At 35.1% G+C, this 23882-nt stretch overlaps 1 protein-coding gene and 1 long non-coding RNA gene across 4 annotated transcripts; one reads left to right on the top strand and one right to left on the bottom strand.

Annotated features, from left to right (window-relative positions):
* The first annotated feature begins 15723 nt into the window (after nucleotides 1-15723).
* LOC148271986 (uncharacterized) lies at nucleotides 15724-19177 on the top strand. Of its 2 annotated transcripts, none has more exons than XR_015824975.1 (2): nucleotides 15724-15902; nucleotides 18917-19177. It is a non-coding gene; the product is annotated as an uncharacterized LOC148271986 (long non-coding RNA). The 2 variants fall into 2 exon arrangements; XR_015824974.1 differs by lacking the exon at nucleotides 15724-15902 and adding an exon at nucleotides 16198-16298.
* Nucleotides 19178-20321: 1144 nt separating this feature from the next.
* LOC148271985 (uncharacterized) lies at nucleotides 20322-23588 on the bottom strand. Of its 2 annotated transcripts, none has more exons than XM_088240651.1 (3): nucleotides 23453-23588; nucleotides 22254-22732; nucleotides 20322-21249 (listed from the first exon to the last, which is right to left on the bottom strand). In XM_088240651.1, exons 2-3 carry the CDS (start codon nucleotides 22666-22668, stop codon nucleotides 20411-20413), a joined length of 1254 nt encoding a protein of 417 aa, XP_088096777.1. In that variant the 5' UTR covers nucleotides 22669-22732; nucleotides 23453-23588; the 3' UTR covers nucleotides 20322-20410. The 2 variants fall into 2 exon arrangements, with proteins under 2 accessions (XP_088096777.1, XP_088096778.1); XM_088240652.1 differs by having other exon boundaries at nucleotides 22254-22698; nucleotides 23453-23570.
* Nucleotides 23589-23882: the final 294 nt, after the last annotated feature.

Genomic DNA, 23882 nt, shown 5'->3' with positions numbered 1-23882 from the left:
CAATTTAGAAGTAGGAAAGAGTTACTGAAATATGCACCACAACACTATTGATGTAAAATTGCGTAATATTACCAAAAGTCGCGGTAAAATACCGTTATTTACTATTTACTATTTTACTATTTAATTTATTTATGATGATGATGACTTTTGGTAGGTCAACTATCAAATAATTAGTAAAAAGTTAGTGCTAATAGCGCTATTCCGCTATTTTCATAAAATGTATTTGATGTTCAAACGGTATCTTGGAAAATATTGATCCTACAAAAAAAAAGTATGAAGATTTTTAAGTAAATTTTATTTTCTCAGACTTTCGTATATTTTTTTCTATTTTACATTTTTTTGCACCACAACAGGCCAGGAGGCCTAATTACAGTGGTGAATTACATCACAGAGCACCCAGGCTTGAGAAAAATCACATTTTAATTTTTGTGTTCTCACCGGGAATCGAACCCGGAACCTCCCGTGCGTGAGTCAAGCGTCTTGACCACTCCCTAAGTAATTCTGTAACCTTTTAAGTGAGTGCAAACTGCTATAAAGTTTACGAATAACTTCGTTAACCTGATCGTGCCACCCTAAATGCTTATGAATGGAAGTTCTGTACCATCTATTTTGAAAAGAGGAGTTTATACCGTCTCAGTATATACTGACGAAGACAGCCGTTCATAATCGCGGCCCTAAGACAGGTACACTGGACAAGATTGAGAAAGAGTCACCGAGGTGGTTTAGCCGTGTAGAACAAATGGAAGAGGAAAAAGTAGTAAAACAGATGTATATGGCTAGAATGAATGATAACGTAGGACGAGAACAACCAATAAAGACGTGACCACGTGACCACGTGACATGATTAGATAAACGAAAATCTCAAGTCTGGTCTTGTCAACACGTCAACAGCAGACGCAACCGGAGTGCGAGAGTGCGAGTGTGTCCAGATGTGTGACTGTGGAAGAATATGCGTTGTTATATTCATATTATAGACCTTTTAAATTTATTCAAAATTGTAAATTCAATATGGGATTGCCCTGAACTATTACCTCTCATCAACTTCAGGGTGCCTGGAAGAATGACTAGACAGGTGCCACCGTTTTGTAGCGACAATTTACGGACAGTGTATACTTGTAATGCCGTATTAAAGAGACTTCATGGACTCGGCAATAGTTATTCCCACGTATCTGATATATTTAGTGTAGGGTATTGTTCCTATAGAACAAACCTTTTGAACTTTTTCAAAGATGGTGAATGGTAATTATATTAATTTATTCATGCATTTCATAATATATATATTTACAGTTTTTTGTTCACTTTGCCTAGCTGTGTGAAACAGTACTTATAATTTTCTTGTTGTTTTACTGTAGAATGTTTTATTATTTAAATTTTCTACTGAATATGCTGTATAATTATTAGGTTAATTTTTTAAATATAAATCTTGTAAAATTTTTGGTTTAATTTTTTTTTATATAAATCTTGGGTATAAGGTAATTCATGTTTTAAAATATATATATATATATTTTACCAAATATGTTAATATTATAAATGTTTGTAAAAGGCAGATTTGCCGTTTACGTTTATAAAATATAAATTTATAAATATTACAATCATTTCATTTCAATTTCGTGGTAATACTTTACATTATTTACATTTATTTTTTTGAACCACAACAGGCCAGGAGGCCTAATTACAGTGGTGAATTACATCACAGAGCACCCAGGCTTGAGAAAAATCACATTTTAATATTTGTGTTCTCAGCGGGAATCGAACCCGGAACCTTCTGTGCGTGAATCAAGCGTCTTGACCACTACACCACGGAGGCCGCCGCGTAATGTTACATTGCTAGTTTTTTTAGGTTATTTATTATTTTTATATTTATTCATTATTTTTTGTCAGCCTCGTGGTGTAATGGTCAGCGCGTTCACCTACCGCGCAAGATGTCTCGGGTTCGATTCCCGGCATGGTTTATATGAAATATTGATTTTAAAAATGGTGTTTTAACTCTAGAATAAATATTCTGGAATCTTACCTCCATGTAACAAAAATGCTCAAGACGCGGTGCGATTGGTGTACCGATGCAGTACTCTATGCACCATTAGGTGCGGAATAGGAATGATTATGATGAATTAATTTTTCACTATTATTTTATTGAAATGTCTATTTTATTAACGGTTATTTATTTAACTTTTTGTTCAAAATGTTATTTGTACATTAGCGGGCTTATTGCCAAATGGCAATTTCTTCCAACCGACCGATAAAATAAAAGTTTTATTTTTATAATTCAAGTTACGGAACATATTCAATAGAAAATAAAGATTAAAAAGCTAAAGATATATAAAAATAGAAATAAATGTATTTGAAAATAAATAAATGTATTTTTAAAAAGGAAAAGCGGAGAGATTAAGGAAAAGAAAGATGTTTCTTCAGACGTGATTGAAACAGAGATAATGTACATGGGTGGATATGAGATGTATTTTATATGAATGAAATATTTTTTATAATAATTCAATTTCAAGTATAATTTCTCATGTTGATAATTTTATTTAATTATGTCTTTTGTTTATGCAAAATATTTAGTGTCTATTTTTTACATAAATATTTCCATATATTATTTTTGTAAACCAAATAAATAAATAAAAATAAAATGTGTTTGGCAGTCCATCCTCTTTTCCTACCTGCTAAACTGTAAATGCTCAGTAGCTTTCTTCGGACGACGCTCTACATTTTTAGTAAAATAATTCAAGGCGTGTGTATCATCGATCTGTGGACGTTGCACCCGCCTTTATCAGATAATTAATTTTACTAACGATGTATCATTAAACACGATCGTGTTTAACTTGTTGATTGGCTAAAACACTAGTTATAAAAAATCATTCCTCCCGATTTGTAAATGTATTTTTACGGAACGTCTGAAATGTGCCAGTAGTTGAGTAGCAACTGAAGTGGGTAATATCGTCCGTAATAATACCGCGAAGCAATACCGAATAGTATTTCGTCGTAACGTTTCATTCCACGATATTATCAATGTGATCCTTATGGCCCATTTCGGACGACATTTAAAATCCACACGGCGCGATAAAACCCGAGGTAATATAATATATTCGACTGTATCCGTGCGGATGAAGAATACAGTTTTGTCTGTGAAATAAAACCAGAACTTCGTCTAATTTAATTATTTCACCCGCATGCTCGTACTGGGCAACGCGTGAAAATTTTATTTTTTTCATTTTCTATACTTCTCCATGGACCGGGTGGATTTATAGACAATATTTTGAGTTTGTCCAAATTTTTTAGACAAATACTGGATTCAACTCCCCGGGAGCTGTTAATATTAACGCATTACAACAGAGATGAAGAACATTGAATCTCATCCGCATACATAAAGATTTCAGCTCTTAAACTTCACAAACATCAACAGATGAAAGGATTGAAGAAATACAGATGTTCAAATATGGGCAGAATGGTGAATGTTACACAGTGTGCGAAGTGGCCACTTAAACCAGCCATAAGCCCTGTCGATGCTTAGATTTCCATATTACTTTCTCTAAAATGTTCTTCATCTCTGTTGTAATATGTTGATGTCAATCTGTTTTATCTAGTCATAGCATCATCAAACTCAAATTTGACGAAACTTGGACATGATTAATTAATATTCTTACCCATCCATTTACTTGTAGATTATAGTGCCTGGGGCCAGTGGAGTGGCTATATTCATAAAATATATATATATATATATATATTGAATGTACCTACCTATTGTATAGACATTTTGTTAACTATGTATTTGTATTGTATTTTATATTGGATAAATAAATAAATAAAAATTATAAAAATAAAAAAATAAAAGTAAATGTGTTTTTTATTTGTTTTAATTAGCGGCTCCCCTGACGATAGTCCGCGCCTCGCGGGTCGAACACCGGTGAGTGCACCCTACAATGCGACTTACTATTTTACGAGTGTTAAGATTTAAAATAAATAATACGAATCAGTACGGAGGTATTTTTAGATTAAGACTGGAAGGTAAATTTAATAACTAATAATAAATATCTTATCGATTGAATTCATCTTCGGGGCCTCTTTTAAAAACACATCCGCTGTGATCCATATTCTCATCTTGTTCTTGTCTTTTTTATTTTATTTTGTTTATTATAATTTCTTTTTTGTATTGTCAGAAAGTAATCCTGAACAAATAGACCTTTTATAATATATACTTCGTACCCCGTTTCCAACAACGGAAAAAGAACTAATAAGATTTTTAAATCTGAATTATCTACGACTGACCATAGACACGAGAACCAATCAGAACATACCTCCGATATGCCGGGTAGTCCCCGTTCTAGAGTTGTCTCCAGCAGAGAACAAAGATATTGTGTCAGACCTATCTGCAGTCTGTGGCGTCTGTGCAGTGAGGGAACCGGCTTCGAGGCGCGAACACGCCATCCCCTCCACTCAAAAATGGACGAAGTAATACCGGGCCGCAGCTATATTTTTATTTATTTTTTTCTTTTATTTAGGAAACATACAGTACAGTTACAAAGTTTTATATTTTACCCAATTAGACTTAAATCTAATAGACCAGCGAAGTTTCCAGCTTTGTATCGCATAGCCACCCGACCAGTAAATATTAGTGAATATTCTGTTTTCTGAAGTCAGGTACGTAGTACGTCGCTCGTAATTCAATTTAAAAGCCTTCCGGTTAACGATTATACTAATATATTGGTAAATTGTAGGGCGTCAGGACTAGACCACGCTTCTGGCCAGGCCACATTACGTCACGGTTAGGTCGTACTGCATCAGGATGATCCTGCATACGTTTGGATAGCCCCCGCCACGTTTAGCCATAGCACGCTACGTTTGGTTAGGCTGCTCTCCGTCAGGATGACCACGCACACGTTGGGACCTCCGATTTCAGAGGACCAGTTGCGATCCAACGGCCCGCGCACGTTTGCAACGGCCGCTTACGGTTCAAAACGCCGTTAGCGTGCGGTAGACCGCGCACGCTTTCCGACCATCTCGAGCAGCTCGCTCGACCTGGCTCCGCACCTCGCCGCTGGGCCCCGAGCGCGCCTAGCCATCGGCAGCTCGCGCGTGGACCCCTCGCCAGCTCCGGTGACGCCACCGGCGACCTCCGCCCGGGCCGCGTGTAGCAGGTGGCCCCCTCGATGTTCCACCACGCCCCCGCCTCCGTCGTAACAGATAAGCTCTACGATAATTTCCATCTTTATTTCGCTTCGTGTAGAATCATTTACCAGGTAATCACAGCCCCGGCTGATTTAATCCATTCTCTGTCAGTCATGATTTGTACTGTTTGGGCAAAGAGCCGTCGATGTAAACTTTACTTACCTAATGCTCATTCCCGTCTAATTGTTCTGCCTTGTACGAGTATATTTATCAAATGCCCATTATTGCAATAAATTGTATATTGTATAGTAAACTGGTTTTCAATAAGAAGATAGTCCCTTACACCACGAGGAATACAGGAAAAGAAGCCGTCCCTCATCAAAGTAAAAGAATCCACTCCCTGAAAGTGTCTCGTGCTATCCCATTCCCCGCTAGCTTGCTCTGCCATTCCACCTGAGACAGTCGTCAGATATGATATATATGTTCACCCCCTTCAGTCTCATGACTGCCGGAGCCCTATTTTCTATTGATTATTAGCATTTTACAATAGGTATACATTAGTTACAAATACAAAAAAAAAAATCACAAAGGCATGGCCTATGTGTGGAAATACATTTTATTTTTAATTGAAATAAAGGCTACTGGAAGAATACAATAGATTTCAATAAGTTGAAAAATGAGTGCTGATTAATATCAGTTCCATGAACACAATTTTTTTTTCATTGAATATGAGAAAATTATAGTTTACTATTATTAGGGTATTTAAATCCCTTTTTTTATCCATAATTTCAACAATATTTTAATCGAAATATATTCAAATAATTCATATCTATCATACTGTCTATATGAAATGATTTAATTGAACTGTTTTGAAGCTATAAAAATGAGTATCTTTGCCCGAGTCTGGATTTACAATAAGGGATTTCAAGTAAACTATTTAATCTTTTTTTTTAAGCCAATCAACAGGATTATAAAGCCCTAACAGATATGCATTATTTAATATTTATTATGAAGTAACACTTAATCTAAATAATTTTAAATTTACAAAGGTATAATTATGGCATAATCTAGGCGGACATAGCGAGTGTGTCATCGCGAATCAGAAGTGACAACACCGCTAGCTTCTCGAACGCTCGCCTTTGCTGTAGGAACACATCGACAGTGCTGTTTAGTGAGATTTCGTTCACTGTTCTTAGGATCCTCATACTTGTATTCTTGTTACACCGTTGAGTCTTCTAGCAATATTGCAGATCAAATTATATTATGTGTTTCAGTTGGTTCCAAAAAAATGATTATTGGTTGTGTTTATATTCCACCTTCTTCGTCTATTGATACTTACAAGGCCCACACATAATTGGTAGAGCGAGTTTCCACTGATGCAGCTTCTGTGCTGATATGTGGAGATTACAATTTGCCTAAAGTATCTTGGATTAATGATGGAAGTGGAGTTAAAACACAAAGCCCCAATACCCCTCAAACAGCGGTGGTAGTAAATTCATTTGCTTACATGAACATGTATCAATTAAATTTCGTAAAAAATTGTTCAGGATACTGTCTAGATTTGATTTTCAGTACTATACCTAACATTTCTGTATTAGAATCTATTGATCCTTTGTTGCCCATCGACAAGTATCACCCACCACTTGATTTAAATGTTACGCATGCCTTTAATATTGACTCACTTAAGCCTAACGATAATGCGCATTACAAGTTTGATAAAGGTGATTATGATGGGTTAAACTTATATTTCGTGTCCTATGACTGGAGCACTATTTTTTCTTATACTGATATTAATGAGGCTGTAATTAACTTTAACCAATGTTTGAATGAAGCAATAAATATGTTCATCCCCAAAGCTAACTTTATCCGACCAAAGTTTCCAAAATGGTTCAGTCCGTATTTAAAAAACTTAATATTTGAAAAAAAAAGAAATCACAAATTATATAAATCAACTGGCAACCTAATAAATTACCAAATATTTTCCCAATTGAGAGAAATGGTAAAAGCAGAGACAAGAATCTGTTACAGTGTCTTTATTAGCAATACTGAGCAGATGATAAACGATGACCCGAAAAAGTTTTGGAGATTTGTTTCGGATAAGCGTAGCGATCACCATATACCGTCAATTATGTTCCTCAATGACGGACGAGCAACTAATGGTGCCGACATTGCAAATCTTTTTGCAACTCATTTTTCATCCGTTTTTGCAAATAATAATTCCTCATGCTGCGCTATCCCTTTACAATATTCAAATACTATAAATTTAAACAGTTGCACAATTTCTAATAATGATGTTTTCCGTTCTATGAACAAATTAACTAGTAAAAAGACCACTAGGCCTGATGGTATTCCAGATTTATTATTAAAAAATTGTAGCTACACTCTCTCTAAACCAATTTCATTCATGTTTAATCTCTCTCTGTCATCTGGTGAGTTTCCATCCTTATGGAAGATAAGTTATATAAGGCCTATTTTTAAATCAGGCGATAAATCTAATGTTAGCAATTATAGGCCTATTTCAACATTATCTTGTATCCCTAAAATGTTTGAAGCTATAATTGCTAGCAAAATCACGCCCATGTTTAAGAATATACTGATCGATGAACAGCATGGATTTAGGTCTGCCAGATCAACCACCTCTAACCTGGTAGATTATACCCAGGTTATTGTCAAAGCACTCGAAAGCAGATTGATGTTCTTTATACAGATTTTTCTAAGGCATTTGACAAAGTAGATCATAAAATTCTCATGTATAAATTACATGCCTTGGGAATAAGAGATCCATTACTATCATTTATTAAATCGTATCTAACTAGTAGGACACAAAATGTTCGGATAAATAACTGTTTATCAACCAGTATTGATGTTACATCGGGTGTACCTCAGGGTGCTCATTTGGCACCCCTGCTTTTCAATTTGTTAATTAATGATGTTGCTAAATCATTCTCTTACTCTCGTTTTTGGCTCTTCGCGGACGACAACAAAATTCTCAAAATAATTCAAACTTTACTGCTTTCTTCTTCAATCAGACATTAATTCTTTTAACCGATGGTGTAAAGTCAATAAATTAGAACTAAATAATTAAAAATTCAAAATAATGTCATTTCATAGAACAAAACAACCAATTTCCTTCGAGTACCTATTAGAAAACTCCAAAATTGATGAAGTCAAGTCCATCAGAGATTTAGGAGTTGTTTTGGACTATAAACTGACATACAACGAGCATATAGATAATACAGTAAATAAATCACTGAAATTACTTGGCTTCATTAACAGAATATCCTCTGATTTTACTAATGTCCGTACAATCAAAACTCTTTATTGCTCAACTGTTCGCCCTCTTCTTGAATATGCCTCAGTGGTCTGGTCTCCATTCTATGTCAATCGCATAAATCACATTGAATCAGTCCAACATCGCTTGCTTCGAAAAATAGCGTGGATGCTTGGACTAGAGAGAGATAATTATTCTTATGCTGAAATAGAGTCAATGTTAAATATTTCTAGTCTACAAAAACGTAGAACTAATATTGACTCCATATATATGTTCGGCATACTAAATGGTATAATCGATGTTCCATCATTACTGGGACAAGTAAAATTCAATATTCCGACTCGTAGATTGAGAAACAATGAAGTACTGTTCATCGATCAGCATAGAACAAACTATGGCCTAAATTCTCCAATGACCCGCCTTTGTCGTATTGTTAACTCAAGACAGGATCTGGACTTTTTTGGTTTAAGTTTACAACGATTTAAACGAGCACTAAATAAATAGTCCAGATCTTGTCTCGATGTCCCTTATGTTTGTCAATGCTTCTTTCTTTTTTCTTTTAATGTTTTAAACTGCTCTTTTATTGTAATATTTAAACCTTATAAATTGTATACATGGACAATGTCCGTTAATAAATAAATAAATAAATAAATCCTCGGCAGAGGAGAAAAAAATCTTCGACTAGAGATATTATTTTTTTAGGAAAGAAATGTTGGCGCATAAAAACATATTTTGGACATTGCTGGCAATAGACGAGTCACTTTCAGTTTGCGTTTACCTCTTCGAGATCTTTCGTGTCTTTTTCGTTTGCCAGCTTCGCACTCGCGAGTACTAGTTGCGACAATCGGTTAGCCGCTTTGCGGTAGAATTATGAACTTTCGTAACACCGATAATAATAAACCGGACATAGACAGGTCATAAGCCCCGGAGCCGCGGAGTCGCGGAGTCGGGAATTGTGTCTCGAGAATCGTAAATAATCGTACCTATTGTAAAGAATTCATTTTATTCGTCTCCGTCGCGATAGTTTGATTAATTTTACTTTCAATATGACACGCGATACGAGGATAGGGGCGAGAAGTGAAATATTCATATACATCATTGTTCATTGTTCATTCGGCAAATGCCATTGTTTGGGATAATAATGATTTGAATGTCGTTTGCCAATAGTTCCAATGTAAAGTGAAATTGCGTACTAACAATAATCCACTTGTTCAAACTGACGAAACAACTGTTCCAACAGCGGCATGAGCGAATCATCTAAACTAAACCATCATTCCAATAGCCCGGTCGGGTTCCGTTCGGTGTGTCATGTGTCATGTCGGCGAGAGCAAGGGTGCGCCACTACTCTGCAATAGCGGAATATAATATTATTCCATTCTTTACTTTACATAGATCCGAAGTCAGTCTGTCCCGAGTCCCTAGTCCCGAGTCCCGAAACTGTTCGTTATGCCTAGACTGGTGCCTTTCTCCAGTTTCGCATATTCGCTATTCATTGATATTTATTTACAATCTACTACTACTACTGCCATCACGCCATCACGCCACAAAGAGAATGGACCGCCATACACGATTATTCCTAGCTTCTTCCACATTCAAACATCTTGCCCTTCGGTTCTGTCTGCTTGTGACATGACCAGACTTAAGATTTCGGTTTATCTGATCATGCCACGTCTTCCTCGGTCGTCTTCGTCTCACGTTACCGTTCATTTTCGCCATATTTACTTGTTTTACCATTCTTTCGTCATCCGTTCGTTCTACATGACCAAATTATCTCGGAGACCCTTTCTTAATCTTATCAGTTATACTTGACTCAGATTTACACTCTCGCCTGATTTCTTCATTCCTTACCATGTCATACATTGATTTCCCATACATTCGTCGAAGAGATCGCATTTCAACCGCGTTCACTCGGCTTTCATCCTTCCTCGACCAGTTCCATGATTCATTTCCATACATAAGTGTCTGGACTAAAACTCCGTTGTGACTGCCCGTTTAGATTTGATTGATATATTTTTATTAGCTATTACTGTTCGTTGTACGCCGTTCATTTTTTGCCCGCATTCATTCTCCTTTCAACATTTTTTTCTACTCTTCCATCTCTTTAAAACATACTTCCTAGATACACAAATTTTTCTACTTGTCGGTGACATTCGTTGTTAACATTTATTATGCAGTCAGTAACCTCACTTCCCCTTTTAAATACCATCACTTTTGACTTACTTTCGTTCATCGCCAATTCGCTCTCCAGGCATACATCATACATTCAAGAGACTATTTGTTGCAAATGCTCCTTGCTGCTTGCTAACAGAACTGCGTCATCAGCATAAAATGAATAATATCCATACATTATATCTCCTTCATACTGCTGTCCATGTATAGATTGAACAACCACAATGACATCACACATCCCTGTTTCACGCCTTTTGAAATCGCAAACCAATACGTGAATCCCTCTTAACTCTTAAACACGCTGAACTCTCCTCGCAGAAAGACGATACGCACGTATTTACAATCGAACCGCGACAATAACACGAACATAAAAATCTTTATAATTGTCCTCCGCACTGCAGCGTAGTCACCGAACACACGCGCTCAGACATTCACCTTAATCCGTTTTTTGTATCCCGACTCAACACGGGGCTCTCGGCCTCGTAGAGTTGGGGATACTATATATTTTATTATTTTTTTGGCAATAAATAAACATGGAATACACTTTAAAAGATATTATAGAACGTTACAAACATGATCTAGAAAACAAAATATGAATATAGAATCGGGTTGTGGTCCCGCGGCTGGCTAGTGGCTCGGACTCGCAAATAATAAGAAAAAAATAACGATAGAAACGTATGAAAATATATATAATATAACAGAACAAGTACCTTCTACAAACGTACATATATTATTTTTCATAATACATATTGGTATTTTATGAATGTAGTAAATTCTACAAATTAAATAGCCCTAAACTAGATAATACACAACATTTAAATTTACAAAGTACTGTATAAAACTAAAATTACAAAATGTCTCAAAAGAAAGAGCAAAATTATCATTTAAAAAAAATTATCAATTAGACCCAAAAATAACAAAATAATATGGTTACAATACAGAATCAGCAATGCAGGAACGATAGAAAATATTCTATTCCGTAAGTGACGACATTTTCAGTTCTCACTGCTCACCGCTCACCGCTCACTGCTCACTAAGAATGAATCTACAGAGCAATGTTTTACAAGTAGGGGGTGAAAGTGCCGATTTCGAGAAAATTGCCAAAAAAACCCGTTAAAATTAAAGTTCTACGTTTCGTTTTTTTTCTGTGTTGAGTAAAATTTATTGTCGTTTTTCAACACTCCGATGGGCGCGCCCTAATAACGCGCCCGTGAACAGTCGCACTGGATCTGTCAGATCTATACAGCGAAATTTGAGTGTTTTCCTAACTTAAACTGGGTAAACAACAATTATAACAAAATGCTACTTTTCCATACTTTCATTAGACGTATTTAAACATTTATGATTTTAAAAAAAGATTACATTGGTCATACGTTATACCTAAAGAAACAATGTTAAATCGGTCCAAATACTCAATTAACTGAGGCCCGCAGGGCTGATAAATCGAGGCCCGAAGGTCCGAATTCCGAAGCATACAACAGTCGGCGATGGCCTTTGTTTTTTAATTTTTTGACTTGCTCTTCATCAAGCGCAATTTTCTTTGGATGAACGAAAGGCATTTTCAACCCCGTTACAAGGTCGTACGCTTTCAATGGAATCCTTCAAAACCAGTTGTAGAAACCATTTATTTTAGTATTATATTAGATTTCAAAATAAATTGCCATCATTTAAGTAAAACTTTAAGATCGATAGCTTTAATAATGTAAAAAACAAACAAAAAAGTATAAAGATGAAAATATTTACACACGTAACACTAGCCCACCTAAAGCACAAACGATTTTTCCGTCTCACTACACTCACTACACTCACTACCCGTGAGGGTGCAACTCAAATACTCGCAGTTGCCGTAAAAGCACAACCACGGGATATATTGTCAGGTAGTTTGAAATCGTTGCTAACTCTATCCGGCTTCGAGATATTCCGATCGGCACAACTAACCCCCGGCACTTTCAATCCCGCCCTCCCCTACCTAATTATTTAGAAGCTGGTAATTTTATAAAAATACGTCTCTTGAATCCAAATGTTTATTGCCCCGCGCATGTAGTCGATTTAGTACAGAATTACTAGAATATGTTGTTATATTATTGTTGCAATTATACGCTTGAACACGTTGAAAATTATGCATACAAACAAAATAGTGTAATAAGGCGGCTACCTACACTGTTCAATTTTATAATATCGTAAAGTCACCCCTGAGTAGCGCCTGCTAACGTTACTCAACAAAAACATTATCGTTTTTATTATAGTATCTCGGCTACGCCATGAATTTCACAGTCATTCCTGAGTAGCGTCTAAATCATAATTTTTATTACGGTTTTTCGGATACGCCACAAATTTTAAAAAAGGCAGCGCTCCGTATTCTAACCTAACCTATTTAAATCAACCTTTTAAATGAAATAATTAAATAGATTATGAATCAAAGTTTTGATCGAATCTTCGAAAAATAAATAAACGCTTAATATAAAATTGGGTGTTAACGTTAATCGACCAACAGTAAAATGTTTTTAAAAAATGCAGCTGTTCTAACTGAAAAGGTTTTTTAAAAACATAAATTGTATTATTCTTTGCATAATCTTATATATTATTATTCTAAAAATGACTGATTGCGTCTGTAGTACCGGAGTACTGTTTCATGTTTTTACCTGCCTATTGATAAATGAATTAATTTAAAAAATAATGATTATCCAATCCACCCTATGTTCTTTCGTTGTTCGGTATAATATAAAACATGCAATTGATAGTAGAAGACATACGTCGTTTTGTAAAGGGAATACACGTGCGTCCTCTCTTATTACCGGACTTGTTAGAGGTAAACGTCAGATAGTTTTAGATTTTCGAAGAAATCGAAGTTTACTTTCTGTTATTTTGATTGTTTTCTGTGAACTGTGGTTAATAATAGTCACTTTTTAAGTGCTAAACAATGTATGTTTTAATTATTTATTCTAAATGAGAGATCACAAAAAATACTTACGTTAAAAATGTGACATTTCATTTTATTAAAAAAAAGAATTAACATAATTCTAATTCATCAATTGTAAACGTCAAATATTTTTAAGTTATACAAGTTTTTCAGGGCCAGTTTTATAAATTATAATATAAATAACACAATAGGTAGCCTCCGTGGTGTAGTGGTTACGACGCTCTACTAACGCACGGACGGTTCCGGGTTTGTTGATTCCTGGTGAGAATACAGAAATTCTAAATGTGATTTTTCTCAAGCCTCGGTATTCTGTGCTGCAATTTACCATTGTTATTGGGCCTCCCGACCTGTTGTGGTGTTATATTAAAAAATAAAATAATTATTATATAAAAAATAAACAGATGGCAGAAAAGGTAGCTTTCTGAGCAAACAGAAAAAAGTGAGTAGTTTGGTTTATTTATTTTTTTAAAAGAAAAAAGAAATATAAAGTTTATATTTGAAGCACTAACTTTGTGGTTATTCATTATAATAACATAAATAAAACAACTTTGTTTTTAACCACTAATTTTTATTTTTCACCGACCGGTTTCAAAGCAAACGAGCTTCTTCTTCAAGGTTTACGTAACAAATGAGTTGATTCCTTTTTATTTTATTGCTTATCCACGTGTAGTATTTAGTGAACATGACAGAAATAAAATAAAAAGGAATCAATTCATAAGTTACGTAAATCTTGAAGAAGAAGCTTGTTTGCTTTGAAACCGGTCGGTGAAAAATACAAATTAGTGGTTAAAAACAAAGTTGTTTTATTTTTTTTATTATGAAAAAAGAAATATTTACGTTTTTTTATGATTTACCCAAATATTTCATTTTGAGGGCCATTTTCAACGAGTTGCAAATAACTCGCTATTAGAAAATGGGAATCAAATTGGTGTAGAGTAGGATTCGAACCACGGACCTTTGGTCCGTGAGTATGAGACACTAGCCAGAAGACCACAACCCGATTCAATTTATTTATTTATTTATAAGTGGATTGTTTATTTTGGTGACGAATAATTAGTTTTAAAAATATATCGAACAAATGGAAATGTTTTAAAATCAGTAGAATTTCGATGAAATTCAGTAGATCGATGGATTTTTTTGCACTTTGATTTACGGCACAGTACACTCAGGTTTGAGAAAAATCGCATTTAGTTTTTGTGTCCTCACCGGTAATCGAACCCGGAACCTACCGTGCGTGAGTCATTGGTCTTAACCACTACACCATCGAGTTTAATTTATTATAAATATAAATTTTATTTGGTTTTTGTAGCATTATTCTGAGTGACGGATTAATCTTTTCGATATTTTTTTTAAAAAGAAAAATTTATGTTCTTACGATTTACACAAATAATTCTATTTTAGGGGCTATGCTCGCCACTAGAAAATGGGAACCAAGTTGTGGTAGAGCGTTAAGTCTAGCTTTTCCTTCATTATTCGGAAATACAAAACATCAGATGCAGCAAAACTATTTTGTTTGTCTATTAATTTCATTTCCCCGACAGGTGAAATTTCACAGTCCCCGAGATCTTAATTAATCAGCCAATAAGCAGCGATCAACTGAGCCGAGAGCCCGCAGAGCCCGCAGAGCCCGCAGAGCCGATAAAGCGAGGCCCGAAGGCCCGAATTTCCTAGCACGTAGCCAACTGTTCGATGCTAGTTAGAATAATTGATTTCTTCGCGGACTTATACAGTCCGTTCGACAAAAGCGAACACACACACGTAAAGGAATATATTATGTCATTGTGGTGGTCAAACTGATAAAAAAAAAATGTGACCGATCACATCTTGTCACATCCGGAAATGAATTTCAAAAATGCGAATTTTATTTTACAAACTTAATTACGGATTTAATTTAATTTGAATTGTCCGAGATTGTTATTATTATGGTAAATATTTTTTCAGTATTATACACATTTTGCGATCATTTTACAAAATATACAAAAGACGAGTTTTGTAAAAAATAATGTTTTGATTATGTCTTTTTTTACGATTTGGGAAAAAAACAAAAAAAAAATCTCTATTTTTTGCGTATTGCCGGATATTGTCGGAGAAAATATTAGTTAGGTACATTACATCTTCTCGTACTGAACATATTTTCCTTTTCTCGAGTAAAAGTCGACGAAAATAATAAAATTATTGACGTATATTTTAACCATCGCTTATTATTGCTTTATTCCTGAATAAGAGGTATAAAAGTTCAACTGTCACGTTTGTCTATGGCTATGTCTCGTGTCGTTCCGTCATACTGTCATGTTACTGGTGTGTCATGTTACAAGTATCCGAGTGTTCTTGTTTTATAAATATGATCTTATTAAGTTTAATGTGTATTTGTGGTAATGATTTTATAATATTTAATAAGGCATGTTTCAAAACTATACTGTTTCACACCGTATTGAAGTAAGTACCATTATCTACAATGTAAAAAAAATCATTCATATATCGCGAAAGAATAAATAAATAAAATTAAAAAAATATAGTTCTCTATCGATGTTTTTTTTGTATGTAAATTTGAAACGATAAAAGTTTAAAATGTAATACTTTATAGCTATATATTTATAAGAATAAACATACCCACGTTGTAATGAAAATGGAGATTTAACACGCGACAAATTTTGGATAACCCTGGTATCGGACACATGGAAAGAAAAACAAATTAAAAACTATAAAAGGAAATATGCGTTCTATTGTTACTATCTTTCTCGTCATTGTTAATTTGGCTGGTGAAGCAAAGATTAAACTAATAACATGAAATTCTTCAACGTCGTATTTGTTCTACTGCTGGCTTCAGTCGCGGTAAGTTGCCTTCATTGTTTACTTCGCGTGCGGTCGTTTCTTCGCGAGCTCATCCGCGTAATATTACTACGCGGCCGCCGTGTCGAAGAAGTGCGGCAAATTTGTTCTCATATGGCACCCGGAGAAACTGTTATCATCTCTGCCTACTCCCTCCTCCTTTTTCTCTTTTTTTTATTTCATCTTTCGCATTAAAGTCTGCCAACGAATATTAACGAATACACGGCAACTTGAAACAGCGGAAATGGAAAAGCTCGGGTGGTCTGTAGGAGTATCGTTAGTATATAAAATTCGCGCATTCGCGGTAGCCCGGGTGTCACTGAAATAAACAGTAAGCCGGAAGGGAGACAGCGGAGATGGTACGGGCACACGAGACAGAGACAGAGACAGAGACGATAAATAAGGCGACGTCTGCGGATCTCCCCGGAAGTTATCCGGAGGAGGACCGGAGGAGTCCTGGATAACTCCTGTAGAGAAACGGCCCAGACGAAAGTGACACCCGGAATCGAAGATTATACAGCCCGAGAACGACCCCGCGGGCTACTCGGGCTACTCGGGCTACTCGGGCGACGAGTTCGGCAGACGAGACGAGTGGCAGGAAGAAGAAGAAGACGCAATACATTAGTAGTTCCATTTAAAAAATATATTTTTCCTCATTCCTACGAATTGAAACTAAAAAATATTTCATTGTCGGTTGGAAGCAGTTGCTATCTGGCAATGTGTAAATAAAGTTGTACAAAAAGAAAGTTAAATAAATAAAATGATAATTGCACGGGGCTTTGCGTTTGTATAAAGGTGCATAGGGCGCTGAATTGGTATTACAATTGCGGCGTATCTGGAAGATTTTCGCTAGAAAGAAATTAAGGTGATCGTTTAATGCTGCAAGTGCCCGGCCAGAAACAATGAAATACCGCAGTGTAGAACCACCTTCGAAACCGATAAAGGTCACTCGCGTCTTGTCAGAAATCGAACTCGGGACCTCTTAAGATGTTTACCTGAGAGTAGTCATCGAGTTCCGTATAGACACACATAATATATTCAATATCCGCACAAAAAGTTCGGTTAGTAAGCTATTAACATTGAGCGGCGAATAATCTGCATTTTAAAATAATGACAATGAGCCATCGTTGACTATTACACGCTAGTTAATTTGGCCCATCGGGCCTCATATTTAACTTATATAATGAATTTGTTCTAAAAGAAACACACTTAATGCATTTTTTGTTCTAAAAGCTTTGGCTAATCATGATCTCGGATGCGCTGTTTAAGTTATCTTTCTATTATACAAAAAATAGATTACGAAAAATACATTAAAAATATTACCTTACGAAAACGGCGCTATATACGGTGTCCATAAAAATAATATTGATAAGAGAGATGTAAGAATTTATTTATAGACCAAGTATAAAATTGTGCCTAGGCATAGTGGTAGAATAAGGATGATATAGTAAAAATTATTTAACCTCGCATAAAGTTATACTCGGTATAAAGATGTGATAGCCACCGTAGTTACTTATCCCACGTTCATACCTGGGTCCGACGTGGCAAGGCGCTGGAATAAACCCGCAATTTCAAACCCGATGTCAATTTTGTTCTTTTGTAAAATGGATTGTATTTATCTCAAATTTAAACAATTTATAAAACATGCTATTTTCCAGAGACATTATCGTTTGTGAGTATGAAAATGATCATCAAATTAATTTTTCATTCTGATAAATTTTATTTAGCAGATATTTTAACAATGATCCTTGTTTATGTTTTGCCGTATTTATCGGAAAAAAATTATTGTTATACATTATATTTAAATTTGTATTCATCCAATCATCTATACATTTTTATTTAGGTGTGTAATTTATTGTTTTTATGACCAATGTCAGTAATTTGTGAGTAGTGTAATATCTACGAATTGAATTTCTTTATTTACATTAAATATTATATTTCTAAAGTCTCACGACACTCGGATAATATTGTTTATTTTCATCGCCTTTCTTTTCTCCGCCGCGCGCCGGTGACTAGCGGCGCCAGTGGAGTCACTCCGCTGGTCTAACCGCAGACTACAGATTGGGTCTGACTAACTTTTTCACTGTCTCTTAATTCTGATTCTGATTTCGATGCGTTCCCCTTTTATATAGGAGAACAATTAGTTTTATTGTAAGGCGAATGGGCGGCGCCAAGACGCGCCAGTTGAAATTAAATTCGCCTAAACAAACGACATAATTACAAAACATGAAATAAGTAGGTGTTTCCTTATGGTCTGAACATATCTTTGGCATCATTCAATAGCACACCGTGCCACAAAATGTGTTCGGCCGATTGATGGTCATCCCCGCGAGCGCAGCTCGAGACGGGCAAGTCCGAGCTTATGAAGCTCGTCTTTAGTTTAGACTCCCCATGTCCCGAAACCATTTGTGCGGTATGATAGTCAAACACCGAGAACTTACTACACATCCTATGTCTGATAAAATGTCACGATCCTCTCTGCCAACAAAATAAATCATAAAACTGTCCCGGACAGAGCCTGTTCTTCGGTTTAAAGAGTACCTTTTACATAATACTCGCGTGTAATAATAAATAAACATCCACAGATATAATATATTGAATACGCTTTTCGTTAATTTCAGATGATCAATGCCAGCCCGATAATCGGCAAGTTGCTTCTGCTAAAGGCGGCGGGAGAGGGTCTCGCCAAGTTGCTGAAGGGGAAAAATAAATGCGCCCCCGTCTCTGGCGGCTGCTGTCATGATCCCGTGCCGGACATTCCATGCTAACTTGATTTGACTTAACTTGACTTAACTTAACCTAGCCTAAGCAAAACCTTGCACATAACAAAAGCAAGGTACAAATAATTTGCAACTACAATAAAAAAAAAAAAAAAAAAAAAACCTAGCCTAAGCTAACCTAACGTAACCTCACCAAACCCAACCTAAACCCGGCCGCACATAACAACACAATAAAACTATAGATCATGAAAGCAAACGTGTTTTTATTCAACTGTCTGTTTAGGTAAATCCCTTAATGTCAAGAATTCCATATTCATTTATCGAATTTACTTTCCTTCTCTGCTGCAATGTACCTACCTAGGTACCTAGATATGTAAATAAACTGTGCTGGAAATCAGGAATCAAGTTGTGGTAGAGTTTCGAACCTCGCGTTAAATAACAATAGATTTCATTAGTAATAACGTAGGTACCCAAATACATAAAAAAGAAACAACAAATTCAGTGATTTTCAGAAATGCAGGAAAACAATTTATTCACTCACCTAAATAATAAACATCTCGAGCAGTCGGTTTTTTAATAAGTAGCGATTGAATTTTAATTAAATTTATTTTATTGGTTTCGTTTGCATAAAAAACATTAAATATTAATTAAATTAGGAAGTTCAGTGCTTCGGCAAATTAAATTTGAAAACTGTTTTCTTAAACTCGGTAAAAATTGGAGCATTTGATTGCGCGGCGAAGTTTCTCGAACATTTGTGAAAAAATAAAAAAATGGTTTTAATAAAAATGAACTACTGTGAAACGTCACAGATTCAGGTGAACAATAAATTATGGCGTTATGACAGCTTATCGGTTTCCGGGTGGTCATGTTTTTCAAGGTTTAGCGTATTTCGACAGATGCGGGGTTCTCCTTTTAAATGTTAGGAAAACTCACCGACTTGAACTCGTGACATCACGGGCGAAGTAATTTCAACAATACAAAACTTTGAAAAAATCTTAGAGATCATAAAAAAATTGGTTTAGTTTGATGGTCTATTAAAATAAATATAATATTGAAAAACCACAAACTATACTTAGTATATATAAATAGAAAGAAAAAAATCAGTAAAATAGAGTAAGTTCACCACACAAATGAATAGAATTGTTAAAGAAAAAAGATGGAGTAAATGAAAAAATATAGATATCATATCATAATCATCTGAAACTGCATAAAGCTTCTTCATATTCAAGATGAAAAGGGTTGTTGAGTTGTGTTCTTTCTAGCTTGTAAACAACTTAATATAAAAAAATATGGCTAAAGTCACATAGGAGTTTAAATAGGTATATATTTACAAGAAGAAAAATAATTACATAGTTAACTACATTAATCAACTTGTCGTTTGTTCAGGTTCTTTGTTTATGACGGCGTCTCGTGAATATGAGATAGCATATGTGTATTTAAGTTACTCTTTCGAGAGCATGAGTATTTGCACTTTGAGCATGTAAACGGTTTCTTGTCAGAGTGAATTATAACGTGTCTCACCAAATCCCACTTTTTTGAACTAGTGAATTTACATTCTGAGCAAGAAAATGGTCTCTCACCAGTATGAGTTCGCATGTGAACTTTTAAAGAACTTTTCTGCGCGCAAGTATATTTACACAACGAGCACGAGATTGGTTTATTACCAGTGTGAACTAGGGAATGTAATTTCATGGAGCCTTTCTGTATGCATTTGTAGTCACACATCGGGCAGGCGTATGGTTTCTCTCCTGTATGAATAGACACATGCAATTTTAAGCTGCTCTTTCGCGAACAAGTATATGGACACTCAGTGCATGAAAATGGTTTCTCTCCTGAATGAATTGAAAAATGTCTGGTTAAATCACCCTTTTTCGTACAAGCGAAATCACACACAGAACAAATGAATGTTTTTTCGCAATGATTATTCATATGTTTTTTTAATGCCCCTATTTGCGAAGTGGTATATTGGCAATTCGAACATGAAAATGGTTTTTCTTCAGTATGGACTACCATGTGACTCTTAAGATGTGCTTTCCGGGAACATTTGTAGCTACACTCAGAACAAGAAAATGGTTTCTCTCCAGTGTGCGAATACATGTGCTCCTTAAGGCTGGCTCTCTGTAAACATTTGTACGTACATTCGGTGCAATAGAAATGCGTTCTCGTGTTAAGATTGGAGGGCGATTTGTTGTTCTTTTCGGATATTGAAGGTTTGATTTTTCTCCTCTTCAAATCTGAAAATAATCAAACAAATTTATTTAAATTAAAGTTCGTAGGTTTTCACGGCCTTTCAGATTCTTGTGCTATTTTCCTGGGTAAGTGTCATGTACTAAAACTCCTTCTTGTCAAAGTTTAGAAAAAAAAAAACATTTTACTTCACCGACTCTATATTTTTTTAATTACTCGATCAAATATTTTCATATCACAAAAATAAAGATCTGTAGGTACATAAAAATACGATATGTTTTTTTTACTGTACGATGAACAAACCGAATTGCCATGATTTGGAAATAGAAGCTCTAGAAGAAACGTCAGAGAAAAACAAATTTGCAAACTACGAAAAAAGGATTTAATGAAACCCTTTTTTTTTTATTTCTTGTGGTCATGTGAGTTTTTATTCACCAGTCACAAGAACGAACAAAAATAATTAAAATACCTACCCATTTGACGTTACACACAGGGCATTAGTTATAAACCTGTTGTAAAGTTATGAAATATGTACCTAATATATAAGTAGGTAGTGTTAGATGCCCAGGCACAACTTTATACCGAGTTTATAAATAAGGCCCACAAAGGAATAACTGTGAATAAGTACAATTTTAATGTGAATATCGCAATGACGCATATTAAACACACGGTACAAGCGAGAATTCGATAAATTGCGTTTGGTAGGTAATTTCCATTCTTGCCTTTATTTTATCCTAATGGACTTCTGGAGTGATCAGAGAAGACGCTATGCAAACATGCCATCGTGTGTGATACTTATGTTTCTTTCTCAAATATAATCCAATATATTAAATACGTAATTAATTCATTACATGATAGTTAATTAACACAAGTAATAACACTGAAAGTTAGTATAGTCATAGTGGCCATGGTAACGAGTGGCGCAGAAATATGAACTAAGGAAAAATTTGTATTTCTCTTTATATCTAATTGCAGAGGGGAATACAATATTAGCTAAATATGTGATGCGGCTCACTAGGGAATAGCGTGTATATTTAGTTAATGGACTTACCGGCATAGTCAGAATACACTTGATTAACTTCGAGATGAGAGCTTTTCTTAGTGTATTGCAGTTCCAGGCTTGTCCCAGGTTCAGTCTTCACAGTCGCAACAACCGCTTCGTTCTTTTTGTACAAACATTCTCCACTACCAACATCTGAGCTACCCCCAATATTTATCGATTCTGTCTTGATAATCGGAACTTCTGGGTAGTTACTCGTAAAAGACTCAGAATTACTTTTGAAACATTTTTCTTCTCTCTCAGTAAAAATAGTGCTGCAGTCTTCTTCAAAACTTGGCTCAGTTTTAATAGTAGCAATCTGCCCACTGTAGACATGTGACCCTTCTTCTTCAGCATAGAGAATATCTTCATCTTCTACATCTTCAATCCTCACTTCAGTCTTGACTTTCAGTGTAGTAAACTCCATCTGCACTTGTATATACAGGTCGAGTCTAGACTAAGGTTGAAGAATTCGACAATAATTTTTTTTTCTAGAAATGAATGCATTACAAGAATATGGTTATGCGTAAGCAAGTATCTACAGTTTTGGTTATTTATGTTTGGAGAAAGGCACTTAAAAATATGAACAAAATAAAAGCAAAAGGCAGACATATACAAAAAAGATCTGGGTCAAAAGTAATAGCTAAATCCTCCATTTGAAACCGCTTAACGAGTCTCCCCTAAATTAATGTTTGTCTTGGCCCCTTTGTGAAACTGTCAACATAAGCGAAATCAAAGGATTAGATATCCTGTATTGAAGGATAAATTATCAAAATATATCAGGATTACGAAGTAGTGGGTAACTGATGCATCAAGGTCGTAGTTAATAATTTTAAATAACTGTGTAAGATCTATTATTGGGTTTCTTCTTTTTTTAAAGTTAAAAGTCAAACTATCTTTATAGTTGGGTAGATAACGATTTTAAGAAAGGCGGACATCGTTTCGTGATATTGAATAATATTCTCGTATGAATATATTCCGTAACCGAGTCGAGAACTAATGATACCGGTGGGAAGATAAAAGCTGTTGAAGAGAATGTTAAATCAAATAAAAGAACTAATCGTTAAAAGTAAAAATAAATGTAAACATGATTACGGGGCGTGAAAGAGAAAGGGTTAATGAAGTACTTAAAATATATTCAGTAAAATAACATTTTAATTTATGTTAAGAATGAATCCGACATTTATTTTGATAACAGAAACATTACAAACCTTAAGCTTCGAAAACCATTAACCGTTAAGTTATTGCAACCGAAATAACATATTCGTATTTGTAAGAAAAGAGAAACTTGCGTTTATGATAAATATTTTAACAAGGTGTACACACAACTGACATTACGTGGTCAGCGGCCATTTTGGATATGTGAAGAAACCACAGACAACTGTCATCGTGGGTAAGTCATAAGGAACAGTGACGATTATTCCTTCGGCACCTACTGGAGTAAATTATTCTTTTCAATCTTTCGAATGAATAGAAATTTCCTTTTTATTATTCAATAAATAAATAATACATTAGCTTCTCCTACTCTATGTACATATCCGCTATCGGATATCTATGATTATGATGGCCAACATTATTTTATTAACAGTTGGCCGGACAAGCTTTGCAGACAGCATACCTCTGCCTCAAATTCACTAGTGA

The sequence above is a fragment of the Micrasema longulum genome, unplaced genomic scaffold (assembly GCF_059751315.1).
Source record: "Micrasema longulum isolate JH-2025_06_02 unplaced genomic scaffold, ASM5975131v1 h1tg002546l, whole genome shotgun sequence".
Lineage (NCBI taxonomy): Eukaryota > Metazoa > Arthropoda > Insecta > Trichoptera > Brachycentridae > Micrasema > Micrasema longulum.
The sequence above is the reverse complement of the archived record's forward strand: the minus strand, read 5'-3'. Positions and strand labels throughout refer to the sequence as shown.